The sequence below is a fragment of the Sciurus carolinensis genome, chromosome 14 (genome assembly GCF_902686445.1).
Source record: "Sciurus carolinensis chromosome 14, mSciCar1.2, whole genome shotgun sequence".
NCBI lineage: Eukaryota > Metazoa > Chordata > Mammalia > Rodentia > Sciuridae > Sciurus > Sciurus carolinensis.
The window spans coordinates 27186075-27200510 of NC_062226.1; the positions used below are offsets into that span (position 1 = coordinate 27186075).

General features: G+C 34.0%; 1 protein-coding gene across 2 annotated transcripts in view; it reads right to left on the bottom strand.

The window, feature by feature from the left end:
* Positions 1–14436, bottom strand: part of Fktn (fukutin) — an 87798-nt gene that overhangs the window by 39063 nt on the left and 34299 nt on the right. For both annotated transcript variants that reach the window (XM_047525343.1, XM_047525342.1), the window contains 2 exons: positions 5993–6270; positions 3368–3500 (listed from right to left, as the gene is read on the bottom strand). In XM_047525343.1, the coding sequence (XP_047381299.1) occupies positions 3368–3500; positions 5993–6270 (411 nt within the window). The remainder of the gene's footprint in view (positions 1–3367; positions 3501–5992; positions 6271–14436) is intronic.

Sequence of the window (14436 nt, forward strand, 5' to 3'; positions counted from 1 at the left end):
TTGCCCAGCATGCACAAGTCCCTGGGCTCAATGAAAGAAAAAGTTTGAAGAGGAAAATAATACTTACATAGCTATAAAGTAATTTCACATCGAATACTTATTAAGTACAAAGAGAAAAACAAACAACGTAAGGCTGGCAGATAACAAATCAAATGTGTGATAGGAACACCAGCAGTAATTGGACAAATCAAAATCAGGCAGCACCTGATGGCATAAAACAAGAACACATCATCATTTCTGTGTATTCCTTTTAAAAATGTTTAATCTGAATCTAACATAAGGAAAAAAACAGATAAATTCCCAAATGAGGGACATTTTACAACATATCTGGACTATCATTTTTAAAAGTATCAAGGTCATAAAAGCAATAAAAAGACTGAGAAACCCGAAACAGAAGGAGATTAAGGAGACAGGAAAATTAGTACATGTGATTCTAAGTTCCTTTTTAATATAAAGGTCTTTATTGGGACAATTAGTAAAATTTCAGTGGGAGAAAGTGGTAATAATCTGCATTAATTTCCTAAATTTTTTTTTTAAGGTAGTAGGGGGATTTAACCCAGGGGCACTTAACCACCGAGCTATATCCCTAGACCTTTTTTTATATTTTATTTAGAGACAAGGTCTCACTAAGTTGCAGGGCCTTGCTAAGCTGCTGAGGCTGGCTTTGAACTCGTGATCCTCCTGCCTCAGCCCCCACAGCCACTGGGATTACAGGTGTGCACCACCATGCCCAGCATTTTCCTAATTTTTATATTAGGAGATATAGGAAGATGTTTTTGTTTTTAGAAAATGTTAAATTATTTGAGTTTGTGCGGCATCTGATCCATAGCATACTCAAAATGCTATTTGTATTGTATTCACAACTTTTATCTAAGTCTAAAATTGTTTTAAAAAATCGTTTTTTAAAAAAAGAAATTTAGAAGGCAGCTGTGTAACTTTATTTTGATTGGTTCATTGTTGTGTGTTTTATAGTGGGTATTATATATAAGACTATTTGGCGCCATCAAGTGTTGAAATACATACATGTACACTTCAATTGGAAAACAGACTCGTTATTTTTTTTAATCATGGTTCTAACATAAAAATAATCAAGAAGGAAATATTTAAGAGGATAAGAATAAAAAAGGAGTTATCAACCCCATTAGGTCTATCAGTAATATCAACACGCTAGCAGAAGAGGAAAACGAATTAGGAATCACAAGTCTGCCTCACTGTGAGTGAATGTTGTAGAAAAAACATCGAGAATGAATACAAAGTTCCATCTGTTTGTGTCACAAATATGACCTACAGACAGCATTATAGTCTTGCTGTTGGATGGTACTTTAAACACCTAAAGGATAAGGCTATAAACTGATATGCACTCTGAGCATCCTTTATCCATGCTCTTTACTCAAATCCTGATTGAGTGTTCACCTTAACATTTCAAAACCAGGAATAAGAAATATAGACTTAGAAAGTATCAGCTGTAATTGCACACCTGTAATCCCACACCTATAATCCAGTGGCTCAGGAAGCTGAGGCAGGAGGATTTCAAGTTCAAAGTCAGCCTCAGCAACTTAGTAAGGCCCTAAGCAACTTAGTAAAACCCTGTCTAAAAATAAAACACAGGGCTGGGGATGTAACTCAGTTGGTAGAGCGCTTGCCTTGCAAGCATAAAGCCCTGGGTTCAATCCCCAGCACCACCAAAAAAAAAAAAAAAAAAAAAAAGGGCTGGGTATGTGGCTCAGTGGTTAAATGCATTTGGGTTCAATCCCTGGTGGTACCAAAAGAAGAAAAAAAATGTATGATACTCTCTACATGATTTTTCAGTTATTTTGAATCATTTTGCATTTTATGCTGCCTTTTCACAAATGAGAAGGGCAAATGAATGGGCAAATGCTTGTTAAGTAGTTCCAACCTTGCTGGTGAATTAGTTCTAATAAGTGTCCTCAAAAAAATCATTTGATTCATGGGCTGGGGTTGTGGCTCAGTGGTAGAGCACTTGCCTAGTATGTGTGAGGCACTGGGTTTGATTCTTAGCACCACATATAAATAAATAAGTAAAATAAAGGTACATCAACAACTTAAAAATATTTTTAAAAATCATTTGATTGAGATAAGCACTAATTCTTGATGCATTTTTGCATATTTTCTTTGTGCCACGTACTGTAATAGATACTGGGGCTCCAGAGGTGAATAAGAATACTGTCGTCAAGAAGAACACATAATTTTACTAACTTACATAATTTTACTAAATCCCCTACTGGGTGACAAGACAGACATTTGTAATACACTGTGATAAATGCCATGACAGAGGTGACAACCATAGCAATTCTTTTAAGGCAGGAAGAGTGAGTGGTTGTTTAAGCACCAAACTCACTCACTCTTCTGCTTCTTGTTACCATGTGCTAGGATAATGCCAGGCAGCCCCTGTCTACTAGAGTAAGCCCAACCACACATATATTTTTCTAGCTTTTCAGCCAAGAGGATCAGTAAATTTTATAACCCTGCTGTTACAATGCTTAAAAAAGAGGGCTAGGAAGGCCCACGTAGGCCTAGGTTTGGGTGCCAGCAGATCATATCAGAGAAACCTGGCATTTGTGGTCTTAGGCACTTGGCAACAATAATAAAGCTGGTACTTCATTTTACTATTCTGTTCCTACCCTTGCACATGCAGCTTTTTTTTTTTTTTTTGCATAGAACCCTAGAAAATAAAGGGCATTGGGGTACCAAAACCCCACTGTCATTTTGCCCATTTTCACTTTATCTCTGGTTTCATGTTAGCTCTTAAAGTTGAACTTTCATGCCCTTCAAAATCACCTTTATATCCCCAGGGCCAGAAGCCTAGGAAACAGGCTTTCAATAAATGTTCATTGAATTGAAAGCTAGAGCAACAGAATAAAGTAAAGTTCAAAAAGCATTTGGTCTTTGTGTAGCATTTGCCTTCAAAAACCCTTTATGAACACAAAAATTCATATTCATCAGCAAACCTCTGAGAAAAATTATATTTTTCATGAAATATTTTCTAAATCTACATGGTCCATCTTCTACAGTAACCTCTTTCTTCCTAGATTGCTTCAAAAAGATACTCTACTATCTTCTATCAAGTTTATAAGCTATTACAACTAAAGGCAAAGACCAATGGTAACCCCATCAAAGTCTATATGAATAAAACAATAAGTACTTATTTATCTATTTAGGGATTAAATTGTTTTTTAGGTTAATTTTTAATCTTTTTTTAAATTAAAAGAACAGAAGCTAGAAGAAAATAGATGAACTGAAAAGATAATTTTACTTATTGTCCATAAGTTCCTTCATTTCCCCCTAAAATATTAAAAATAAGCATATTTCCTTTAATTTAAAAGTATATTATTTGGTTATCTCTAACCTGAAAGAATGCTCGAGCTTCTTTATACCTGCATTCAATAAACCTTGAGTGTGGTATTTCTTCTAGAAAGTGCACTGGATTTTTTGGAATACGCACTGTTAGTCCATCAATAGTAACCTGCTGTAACTCTGGCCTGAAAACAAAAGTTAAGATTTATTATAAGGAAATAATCCAGAATACTGGCAGCCTCTTTACAATATTAAACATTAGCAAAATAGCTAAATATCAAGTGTATTTTCTTTCTCAGATATCAACTAGTAACTTTAGTAAGACTTGGAGAATCTGACATCAATCAGCAACTGAGTTTTAAGTATTTGGCTCATGTATTTTAAAATATTTTTATACTTGTTCATATATACTTTGGTATTTCAGGCAAAAAATAAAGCTTAATGATTTAATTTTAAACTACTGATTTACTTCTGAAGAAATAAATGTTCTTAACACTTAAGACAAAAGAGTAATTAAAAGAGTCTAGAACTCATTAACAGGCAAAATGCTATGTGGGAATCAGTCATGTATATTTTGGATATCCCCATTCTAAAAATATTCCTTGAGTTTTTCCATTTCTCTTTATATAAGATATTACAATGTAGTGATGGTTTTTATCTATTGGCAGACATTATGTTTAACAGGTATTTTCTGATTGATAATTTTGAACTTCACTAAATTATTAATGAAACACTGAAATAAACTCACAAAACTTTACAAAAAAGATAATGTTCTCCTAAAAAACTTATTTGAAATATATAATGAATAAAGTATGCATAGGAGTGGTAAGAAAACTGTAAGATTATGATTAGAACAATAAAAGGAGACAATAATAACAACAAACTATTTCCCTCCACTCCTATAATATTATTGGTCATTTTATTACTAAAAACCTGGTTTGGTTTAGGAAAGATTTGACTTTATGTACACAAAAAATGTAGACAGCTCCAGTTTTGAATACTTTTTTCAGTGGTTTCTCAAATACATGATTTTAAATACTAATAAGAGGGCAAGAATAAACACTCTGATAGTTCTCAAGTGTGACAGATAAGCATTGCCTCTCTGGAAGTTTCCAAGAAGGGTTTATAATTTGAAAATCTGTATAAGGATGTCAAACTTTAAGGCAAATGATAAATATTTATTGCTATCTACACATAAGATTATGGTATTTAAAGCATCACTATTAGTGACTTCAAAAGGGGAAGAAAAGTATAACTCTAGATTAGAAACTTCAAATTTATTATCCAATTTCAAGGGTTTTAATTTTCATTCTGTAATTGCCAATATCACTGTCAAATTTTACATGAATTCCTTCAAATAACTTTCTCATTAGAAACATTTTTATTACTGAGATAGCAAAGGACATACTTCTATACATAGTTGAACTGTAGAATGAAATGACCCTTATGTATATGTATATATATAAAGCTCCAATTAAAAAAAACCACAACAACAAATAAATAGAAGGAAGACTAGTAGTAGAGTAGAGTAAAGGGAACAGTAGGAGGGAGAAGGGGAAGGAAAGAGGAGGTACTTGGGATTGAAATGGAACAAATGATATATTCCATTCATGTATGATTAAGTCAAAATGAACCCCACTATTATGTACAACTATAATGCACTAATGCTTGCATGAATCCAGTCCAACACTTTTTTAAAAAAAATTTTTACAGACTGCATTTTGATTCACTGTACACAAATGGGGTATAACTTTTCATTTCTATGATTATATACAATGTATACCACACCATTCATGTAATCATATATGTATATAGGGTAATAATGTCTGCCTCAGTTCACTATCTTTCCTTCCCCCTCCCCCTCCCACCCCATTTTCCTCTAAACCATCTAAAGTTCCTCCATTCTTCTCTTGCCACCCACCTGCCACCCCTCTTTATTTATCATCATCCACTTATCAGAGAAAACATTCAGCCTTTGGTTTTTTGGGCTTGGTTTATTTCACTTAGCTTGATATTCTAAAACTGCATCCATTTACCAGCAAATGTCACAATTTTATTAATCTTTATGGCTGAGTAATATTCCATTGTGTATATATACCACAGTTTCTTTATCCATTTGTATTTGAGCTTTTTATACATAATACTTGTATTCTTTTCTGCCTTGTCACTCCACATTGTAGGATTTAACCATGCTGGTGTTTAGAGCGGTAGTTCAATTGTTTCTATGCTGTATAATACTTCATTGCATGAATTATAGACATAATACATATATACATAATACATATACATTTATTATTTTATTGTTAAAGTATATTTAGGTTGCTTTTCATTTAGAAGCATTAAGAACAATGTTACTAGTTGGGTGCATGCCTGTAATCCCAGCATCTTGGGAGGCTGAGGCAGGAGGATCACAAGTTCAAAGACAACCTCAGCAAAAGTGAGGTGCTAAGCAATTCAGTGAGACCCTGACTCTAAATAAAATACAAAATAGGGAGGGAATGTGGCTCAGTAGTTGAGTGCCCCTGAGTTCAATCCCTGGTACCCTCTCCTCCAAAAAAAAGGTTACTATGAACATTCATGTGAATGTATTAGATTTCACTACAAAATGAAAAAAAGTATAAAAACTCACATGTGGACAACATTTATTTCACACTTCCCCTTTTGGCTCTAAACTTACCTGTCAAAAGCTCCAGGATAACGACCAAACTGTAACTTTTGGAAAGGAACAAATTTCTTGTCAATGTGTCCTTTGAGTCGTAGATGGCCATGCCAGAGGTAGTTGCCACTCCTCTCATGAAAGACCACCAAATGAATGGCATGAGTGGCCAATTTACAAATATAGTGCAGGGGGATTTCAGTTCCAGAAAGTGAGTCTATCCCATCTAGCCGAGGATCTTTGCTTTCAATCTTCAGGCATTGAAATCCCATATTTTCAGCTATCCGAAACCAGCCTTCCTATGGGAATTGAATAAACATCAAGCATGATTATTCAAAACAAAATATAAGCAGCAATACTAAAGTGACTGTTACACTGAGTTAAGCCCTATTTTTGTGCTAATCTGCTCTTTGCCAGAAGATTTAGAAATGAGGATGTTTAACAGATTAGTAATTAAAAAAAAAAATCTGTAGCATAGAAGTTATATACAAGAATTCTATCTAAATTAATACATATTTCTTCCTTGGAATGAAATGCTCATTCTAGTGTTCTCTGTTTAGTTTGTATAAAGTAAACATTAATATTAGGACAGCTAAAATTAAACTTGCAATTCTTACATTCCAGCATTTTAAAATGCTACAATAGAGCCCAACCTGATGCAAATCTTAAGAAAACAGACTGAACATACTATAAGACAAAGCACATTTTCAACATCTTAAGAGTATAAATCTCTCTCTCTCTCTCTTTTTTTTTTTTCTATTAGTGATTGAACCCAGGGGTGCTGAACCACTGAGCCACATCCCCAGCCCTTTATATTTTTTTAATTTAGAGACAGGGTCTCATTAAGTTGCTTAGGGTCTTGCTAAGTTGCTGAAGTTGCCTTTGAACTCATGATCCTCCTGCCTCAGCCTCCCAAGTCACTGGGATTACAGGTGTCCCATGTAGAATATGAATTTTACATAACAAGATTAACCTACATGGTAGATTTTTGTACGAATCTTAACCACTGTTATAGATGGTTAAATATTAAGAATGTCTTACATTTAAATAGGCATTTATAATTTTCAAAGAACTTTCATTTGCATTATTGAGTTTGCCCATGATATCTACCTTATAAAGTAAGTAGCACAGGTATTGTAGGCAACACGATATAGATAGACTCACAGCAGTTTTTCTGTCTAAAGAACATAGCTAATAAGACCCAAAGCCACTAAAAGCACTGAGGTCTTATCCAACAAAATTCAAGGTCCTTTCAACTATATAATATTACCTCTCTGGTTTATATGATGTGAACAAAGTTTATTAAATTCATCTTTCATTTGATATCCACAGAAACCATATGAGATCAGCAAGGAAGTATTTTATCTAGTCCATTATGCAAGAAGAATAAAGCTCAAAGAAGTAATGCCAGATATTAAAGTTTGTGATGATGTGCATCCTAAAGTTTGTCTTACTACCCATAGCATTCAGAAACATTTTTCAAGAGTGCTTTCTTTGGGTTTTTCAATGTTGTCATTTGAATTAGTTCTACCTTCATCTATGTTCTCATAAAATAAACCTCTATTGCACTACTTATTGTATTGTCATTTAATAGCTTCTTTAAATGACTAAATGCAATTAACAGACACAAACAAGTTCCTCTACTGCAGGAATCAACAGTGTCTAAATACCCAGAAGGTAGTCAAAAGATATTTTGTTGCTCTTTATATTGTTAATTGAGAGAAAGTGATAAGCCTGGTACAGAATATTAACTAGTACCAATAGTAAGTATTCTCTCATTTCTCTATATAGAGCTAACTTGTGTTTTGGTCCAGTATCATACACCACTTCTAGGACTGGCCTCACAATATCCCAAAGGATCTTCCATGTACTTCTTCCATCTGCATGTGTGAAAGAAAAGAACTCCAAGATGAGAAAGCCACATAAATGAAACAGCCTGGATCCCTGAGTCACCAATGATAGGAAAGCTGCCTAGGAATACTCATGACCAGGAAAAGCCACAACAGATTTTGTATAAAGACAAATACTCTTTGTGCTAAAGCAATGAAATTTTAGAGTTTTTTTTTTTTTTTTTTTTTTTTTTTTAACAGCAACCAATGTAGCTTACCCTGGCTAATGAAATTGCACCTGATTTTTCTTATATTAATTAGAATTGTCAACTACAGAACTCCTTTTCTTTTCTTTCTTGGTATACCCAAGAATTGGAAAATACTGACTAAAGGTAAGGGTTGCCAATTCAAAGAAAAACACTACAGTATAGAAAGAAATTAAAGAATTATGAGTTGGTAAATTCAGGAAAAATTAAGTAGGTTAGCCAGATCTTAAAAGAAATCTGACCATGGTTGAGGGAAGAAAGGAAGACTGACAAACTAGGCAGAATGATAAGCCTTGCCTTTTTATAACCCTGGAAGAGAAAAGTCAAGAATAAAGTGGAGAGTAAAGGCCTAGGTCAAGACTGCTCTACACAAAACTTCCATTTGCCTTGGCAACAGTTTGCTCACTTGGTAATGACATTAATAAAGAAAAAAAAAAAATCACATGTAAATGAAGTCCACAGTTAGTTCCATCTCAGGGGAAGTTTTAGGGAGGACTATCCAAGGGCTCTGTATGTCATCTGCATAAAAGGATAAACTTGAAATGGGGAACAGGTATGCTTATTTTGCATAGTTGACCTTTTGCTTCTTCCGTTGACTCTGATCATATCAGTTTTGCCAGCTGTAGCATACTTCTTTTCTTCCAAAGTAGTAGCTCTGAAGATATCAGATATTTTGGAAATTTGTGGGTATATTCCTGATTTATCATAATGGTAAATTGGCATTTAGAGGCCTACGTCAGGAACACTAGACATTCTACCATCCAGAATATGAAAATCTATCTTGTGTCCTACCTAATTTCAAATGTCCTATCAGATGATCACAGAGTGAAAAACATGTTTACAATGGTCTGCCCTTATTTCTCAACAATACAATAGCCATGTTAGTGAAGATACAATTTTATTTTTTTGTTGTTGGAAATTCATTCACTGCTTTGAAAAATCAAACTACTAACAACAATATTATTCACAGTAAGAGTTTGTATTTGTGACCCTACTTATAAATACAAGCATCTGAATTGTTTTATTATGTCTTCCAATGTAGTCATGCTTGAGCATTTACACACTGAAACATACATTAGTTCTTTTAATTTCTACATTATATTAAGACTTTAGATTGATTTGGGGGATTATGTGTATAAGAATTATAATGTCTACAAACTTCATTTTGGGAAAATAAAGGGACATTATAGAATATTCTTTGTATTGGCTTCTAAGTCTTGTAAAACTTTTCTATGAGAAAATCAAACAATCCAAGAGAAATGACCTACAAATACTGACATTTAGGAGTTTCTCCAATGAAAAAACTAATATACTCTTATTATTCCATAGTATAGTCCACTAGTTAATGAGGAATGACCATTAAAAAAAAAAGATTCCAATTGATTTACAATCTCTTATTCTTAACAATGAACAAAGATCAACAATTACATTAAACTTGTGTCATAAAAAAACACAAACGAAATAAGATAAAAATACCAGAAAACAAATATCCACAAAGATGGGATTTAGCAAAACAAAATGCAGCAGAGAGCAAAAAACATTTTAGAAAAACTAAAACTTTAAAATGCATAGTCCTGAAGCAAAAACAGAATGCCATAATAAGGAAAAGAGCCTAAGAAGCTTTTAGAAAACATGAATATTTCAAACAAAAATATGACAAATCCAACAAATACATGAAAAAATGTTCAACATCTCCAGCAATCAGAGAAATGCAAATTAAAACTACACTGAGATTTCATCTTATTCTAGTCAGAATGGCAATTATCAAGAATACAAGTAACAATAAAGAATGGCAAGGATGTGGGGGAAAAGGTACACTCATACGTTGCTGGTGGGACTGCAAATTGATGCAACCACGCTGGAAGGTGGTATGCATATTTCCTTAGAAAACTTGGAATGGAACCACCATTTGACCCTGTTATTCCACTCCTTGGCATATACCCAAAGGACTTAAAATCAGTATACTATAGTGATGCAGCCACATCAATGTTTATAGCAGCTCAATTCACAATAGCTAAGATATGGAACCAACCTAGGTGTCCTTTGACAGATGAATAAAGAAAGAAAATGTGGTATATGTACACAATGGAATATTACTTAGCCAAAAAGAAGAATGAAATTATGTCATGGATGGAACTGAAGACTATCATGCTAAGTGAAATAAGTCAGTCTCCAAAAACCAATGTTCTCTCTGATGTGAGGATGCCAACACAAAAAGAGGAGTGGGGAGAACAGAAGTTTATTGGATTAGACAAAGGAGAATGAAGGGAAAGGAGGGAGGATAGGCATAGGAAAGACAGTAAAATGAACTGGACATAACTTTCCTATGTTCATACATAAATACATGACTGCAGGGCTGGGGTTGTGGCTCAATGGTAGAGCACTCATCTAGCATAAATACATGACCAATGTAATGCCACATCACATACAACCACAAGAATGGGAAGTTATACTCCATGTATATAAAATATGTCAAAATACACTCTACTGTCATGTATATTTAAAAAGAACAAATAAAAATATGACAAAATCAATGGCACTATTAAAGATTCTGTTAAAAAATACAACAGTTGGGAAAAGAGAAAATTACAAAGATAAGAAAATCGGAGGATCAATTCTGGAAGTTCAACATCCACATAAAAAAGTTCAGAAAGAACATATTTTCAACACAATTGCTAGAGATCCTACCTAAATTAGTCAAAAAAAAAAAAAAAAAAAAAAGACCAAGTTGTCTATTTGTCCAATCCAATATACTCATCTGATCAGTCTTGAGGGAGAGAAAGAAATAGAAAATGTATAAACTACTAAAGCGTACCTACAGAGTTCAGATTGTAGCTGGAAAACAATATATAGAAACAAAATCTAAATACAAAAGTCAACAGCATTTTCTAATGGACTAAAAAAAGAAACCCCCCCACAATTAAAAACGACAAAGTAGCAAAAAATAAATCATACAAAAATGAGTAAAATCTCTAAGAAAATTATAAGATACTATTAAAGAGCATAAAAGAATTAAAGGAGATATATTTAATGTTCATGAATGAGAAATACTAATGTTGAAACAATGTCAGGAAAACTTGCATGCTTTTGCTTTCTTAGTGCTTTGTGAAGAAGTTTGAACTAGCCTGGTTGATGAAAGACACGTGGCCCCACACGTGGCCCCAGCACCTCCACTGCCCCATTTGACAGCCAGCCTTCCTGAAGCAGATACATGAGTGAGCTTAGCTGAGATCACAACTGTCCAGCTGAATCCTACCCAAATTGCTAGGTCACAGAATTTTGAATTAAATAAAAGGTTGCTTTTAGTCAGTAAATTTTGGAGAGGTTTGTTACACAGTAAAAGCCAAATGATACATAAACTAAATTAGAAATCAAATATGAAGGCAGAATAGAAACATTTTCAGAGATGTAGTTTCAACCCTTCTTAGGAGATTATAAGAAAATATGCTTCCCTAGAGTGATGAAGTAAACAAACACAAAATCTAAAAAACAGACTAAAAACTAACCCAGGAGAGATGAAAGGATTTTCTGGGATGCTATGAAGGAGAATTACTGAACAACACCGGCACAGAAGAGCAGTCTGCATTATAGTAAAAGGACCAAGAGCTCAAGGTGGTGTCTCCAAGGGGAGGAAGGATCACCTGATATGTTAGATCCTACTGAGAGAGCTTTATGTTTCTGTTGCAAAGTTCACAGAAGGATTATTGATACATTATAAAAAAACTAGCAAACAAAAAAGAGAATAAAAGATTCATATGAAAAAGGAAAATTGCCAGAGTGAACTAGGTGGCTTCCATATGAATCTCCACACATTCATAATATGATAAATACTGACCATTCATTTAACTACAAGATATAGTCATTTTAAGATGATGAGCGGACATATAAGTGTATGTATGAAAGAAAAAGTAAATCCAAGAGCTAAACTCTTATAACTCATGATCAAAATGAGATATTAACAAAAGAAATGTAAAATTTATAAATGAGAAGATAATCAGGGTATAAAGAATTCAAAGTGGTTGGATCTAGGTGTGGGAATAAGAAGCTCTTTTTTATCACGAGCTTCGAGTTAAGTGACTTTTTTTTTTTCTTTTTTTCAGTACTGGGGATTGAACCCAGGTGTACTCTACCATTGAATGTCCTTTTTATTTTTTATTTTGAGACTGGCTGTCCTTGAACTTGGAATCCATCCGTCTCAGTCTCCTAAGTCACTGGAATTACAGGCATGCACCCCTATACCCCCCTCTACTATTTCTCTTTTTAAACTTAGTATTAGTATTATTTCGCTTAAAAATAAAAACTGAATTTAAATACCACATTCTAACTTTTTCAAAAGTTTAACACTTTCAAAATATAAACTTAGGAGGAAAAAATAAGCAAGCAAACAAAAATGATGTTATCTATTTTAACACTTGTGTCATTGCCTGGAAAGAACCATGGGCCAGAAAACAGACAATTCATTCTCCTGATGTCTTGTGTAAGAGTTTGGGGCAATCAAGGGTCTGAGCAGCTTATAGTGTTTTTCCCAGATATCCCTATCACTCTGGAAAGTAAGCCCTGCCTACCAGGGATCAACACAATCAAAACAGATCCCACAGTGGCTGACTAGTTACGTTCATTTAATCTGATACTCATTTTCTTATTCGCATAACTCCTAGGAATTAAAAACAAAGAAATCAGGAACTTAGAAGTTATATTAGTCTATTTTACATTACCATAATAAAATGCCTGAGATAGGTCAACTTTACAGAGCTGGTCTGTTTAACTCACAGTTATGGGAGCTAGAAGTCAAAATAGCATAGCTCTGGCTCTGACAAAGACCCCATGGCAAAAGACAAGAGTGTGTGTGAAAAAGAGAAAACATTATAAAACAGGAAGCCAGAGAGCTGGGTGGGGCCAGACTTGCCCTTTTTATTACAACCCTCTCTTAAACACTAATTCAGGGTCTCACAAGAACCACCTACTCCCTTCTGAGGGCAAGACACTCAATAATACCCAACTAGGCCTGACCACTCAAAAGCTGCCCACCACCCACATCAACACCCTGGAGATCAGCTTCCAAAACTTGAATCTCTGAGAAACACATATAAACCATATCCATACTATGTCAGAGATATTCCAAATAAAGAAGTAATCAAATTTTTGGCATATTTGGTCTTTGAGACTTTTTTTTGCTGACTGCTATCTGACTAATTTTGTTATCCATAAGCAGGTTAAATTAATAGTTTTGGGCACATCTAAAAAGCATTCCACTTGAGTATCAAACAAGTACTACACACTTACAAAATGGGAAGAATATAATCTTATGTCTACCTTATATAATATATACTAAAAATTAATCACCAAATCTCTTCCTGCTTGCCTACACTAATGGAGATACTAAATTAAATACCCATATTTTAAGGTTCTCTCACAACTAGGTGACATGTGATTATAGTTCTGAACAGTGAGATATTAATGGCAGTTTATCATAAGCTTCTTTGAAACATTTTTTTTTTAAAGATGGTATTACCATTCTTTCCTCTCGTTTTGAAAATGGATGTGATACCTGGAACTGTGATGTCAATCTTGTGATTATGAGGGAAAGAAAGAAGACATTTAGCCCTGACATCAGTAGTCAGTAAAACTAATTGTTACTACCAAGTTTTTACTTCTTGTTATTCAAGAAAAATAAATGCAATATTTGCATTAGCCATTATTAATTATATTCTATTATAGCTGAAAATATTCCTGATAAAATTTATCTTATTTTTGGTCCTAGGGATTGAACACAGGGGTGCTTTACCACTGAGCTATATCCTAGTCCTTTTTATTTTTTATTGAGAGATGGTTTCAGTAAATTGCCCAGGCTTGTTTCAAATTTGCAATCCTTCTGACCCAGCCCCCAGAGCTGATGTGTAAATGCCACTGTGCCCAGCTCCTCATACAATTTATACAAAGTTTTAAGAATGATTTTAGGTGTTTTACATTTTAAACTAGTTTAATCCAATACTATTTTGTAAGAGACAGAAGCCCTTCAATTGATGAATGGATAAAGAAACTGTGGTGTATATATACACAATGGAATATTAACTCAGTCATAAAGAAGAATAAAATTATGGCATCTACAGGTAAGTGGATGCAGTTGGAGAATATCATGCTAAATGATATAAGCCAATCCCAAAAATCCAAAGGCCGAATGAGCTCTCTGATAAGTAGATGATAATACACTTATCAGAGGGAGGCAAGAATGGAGAAAGGATGGATTGTATAGAGGAAAAGATGGATGGGGAGGGGCTGGGAGAAAGGAAAAATAACAGAATGAGACAAACATCACTACCCTATGTACATGTATGATTACACAAATGGTGCGACTCTACTTCATGTACAA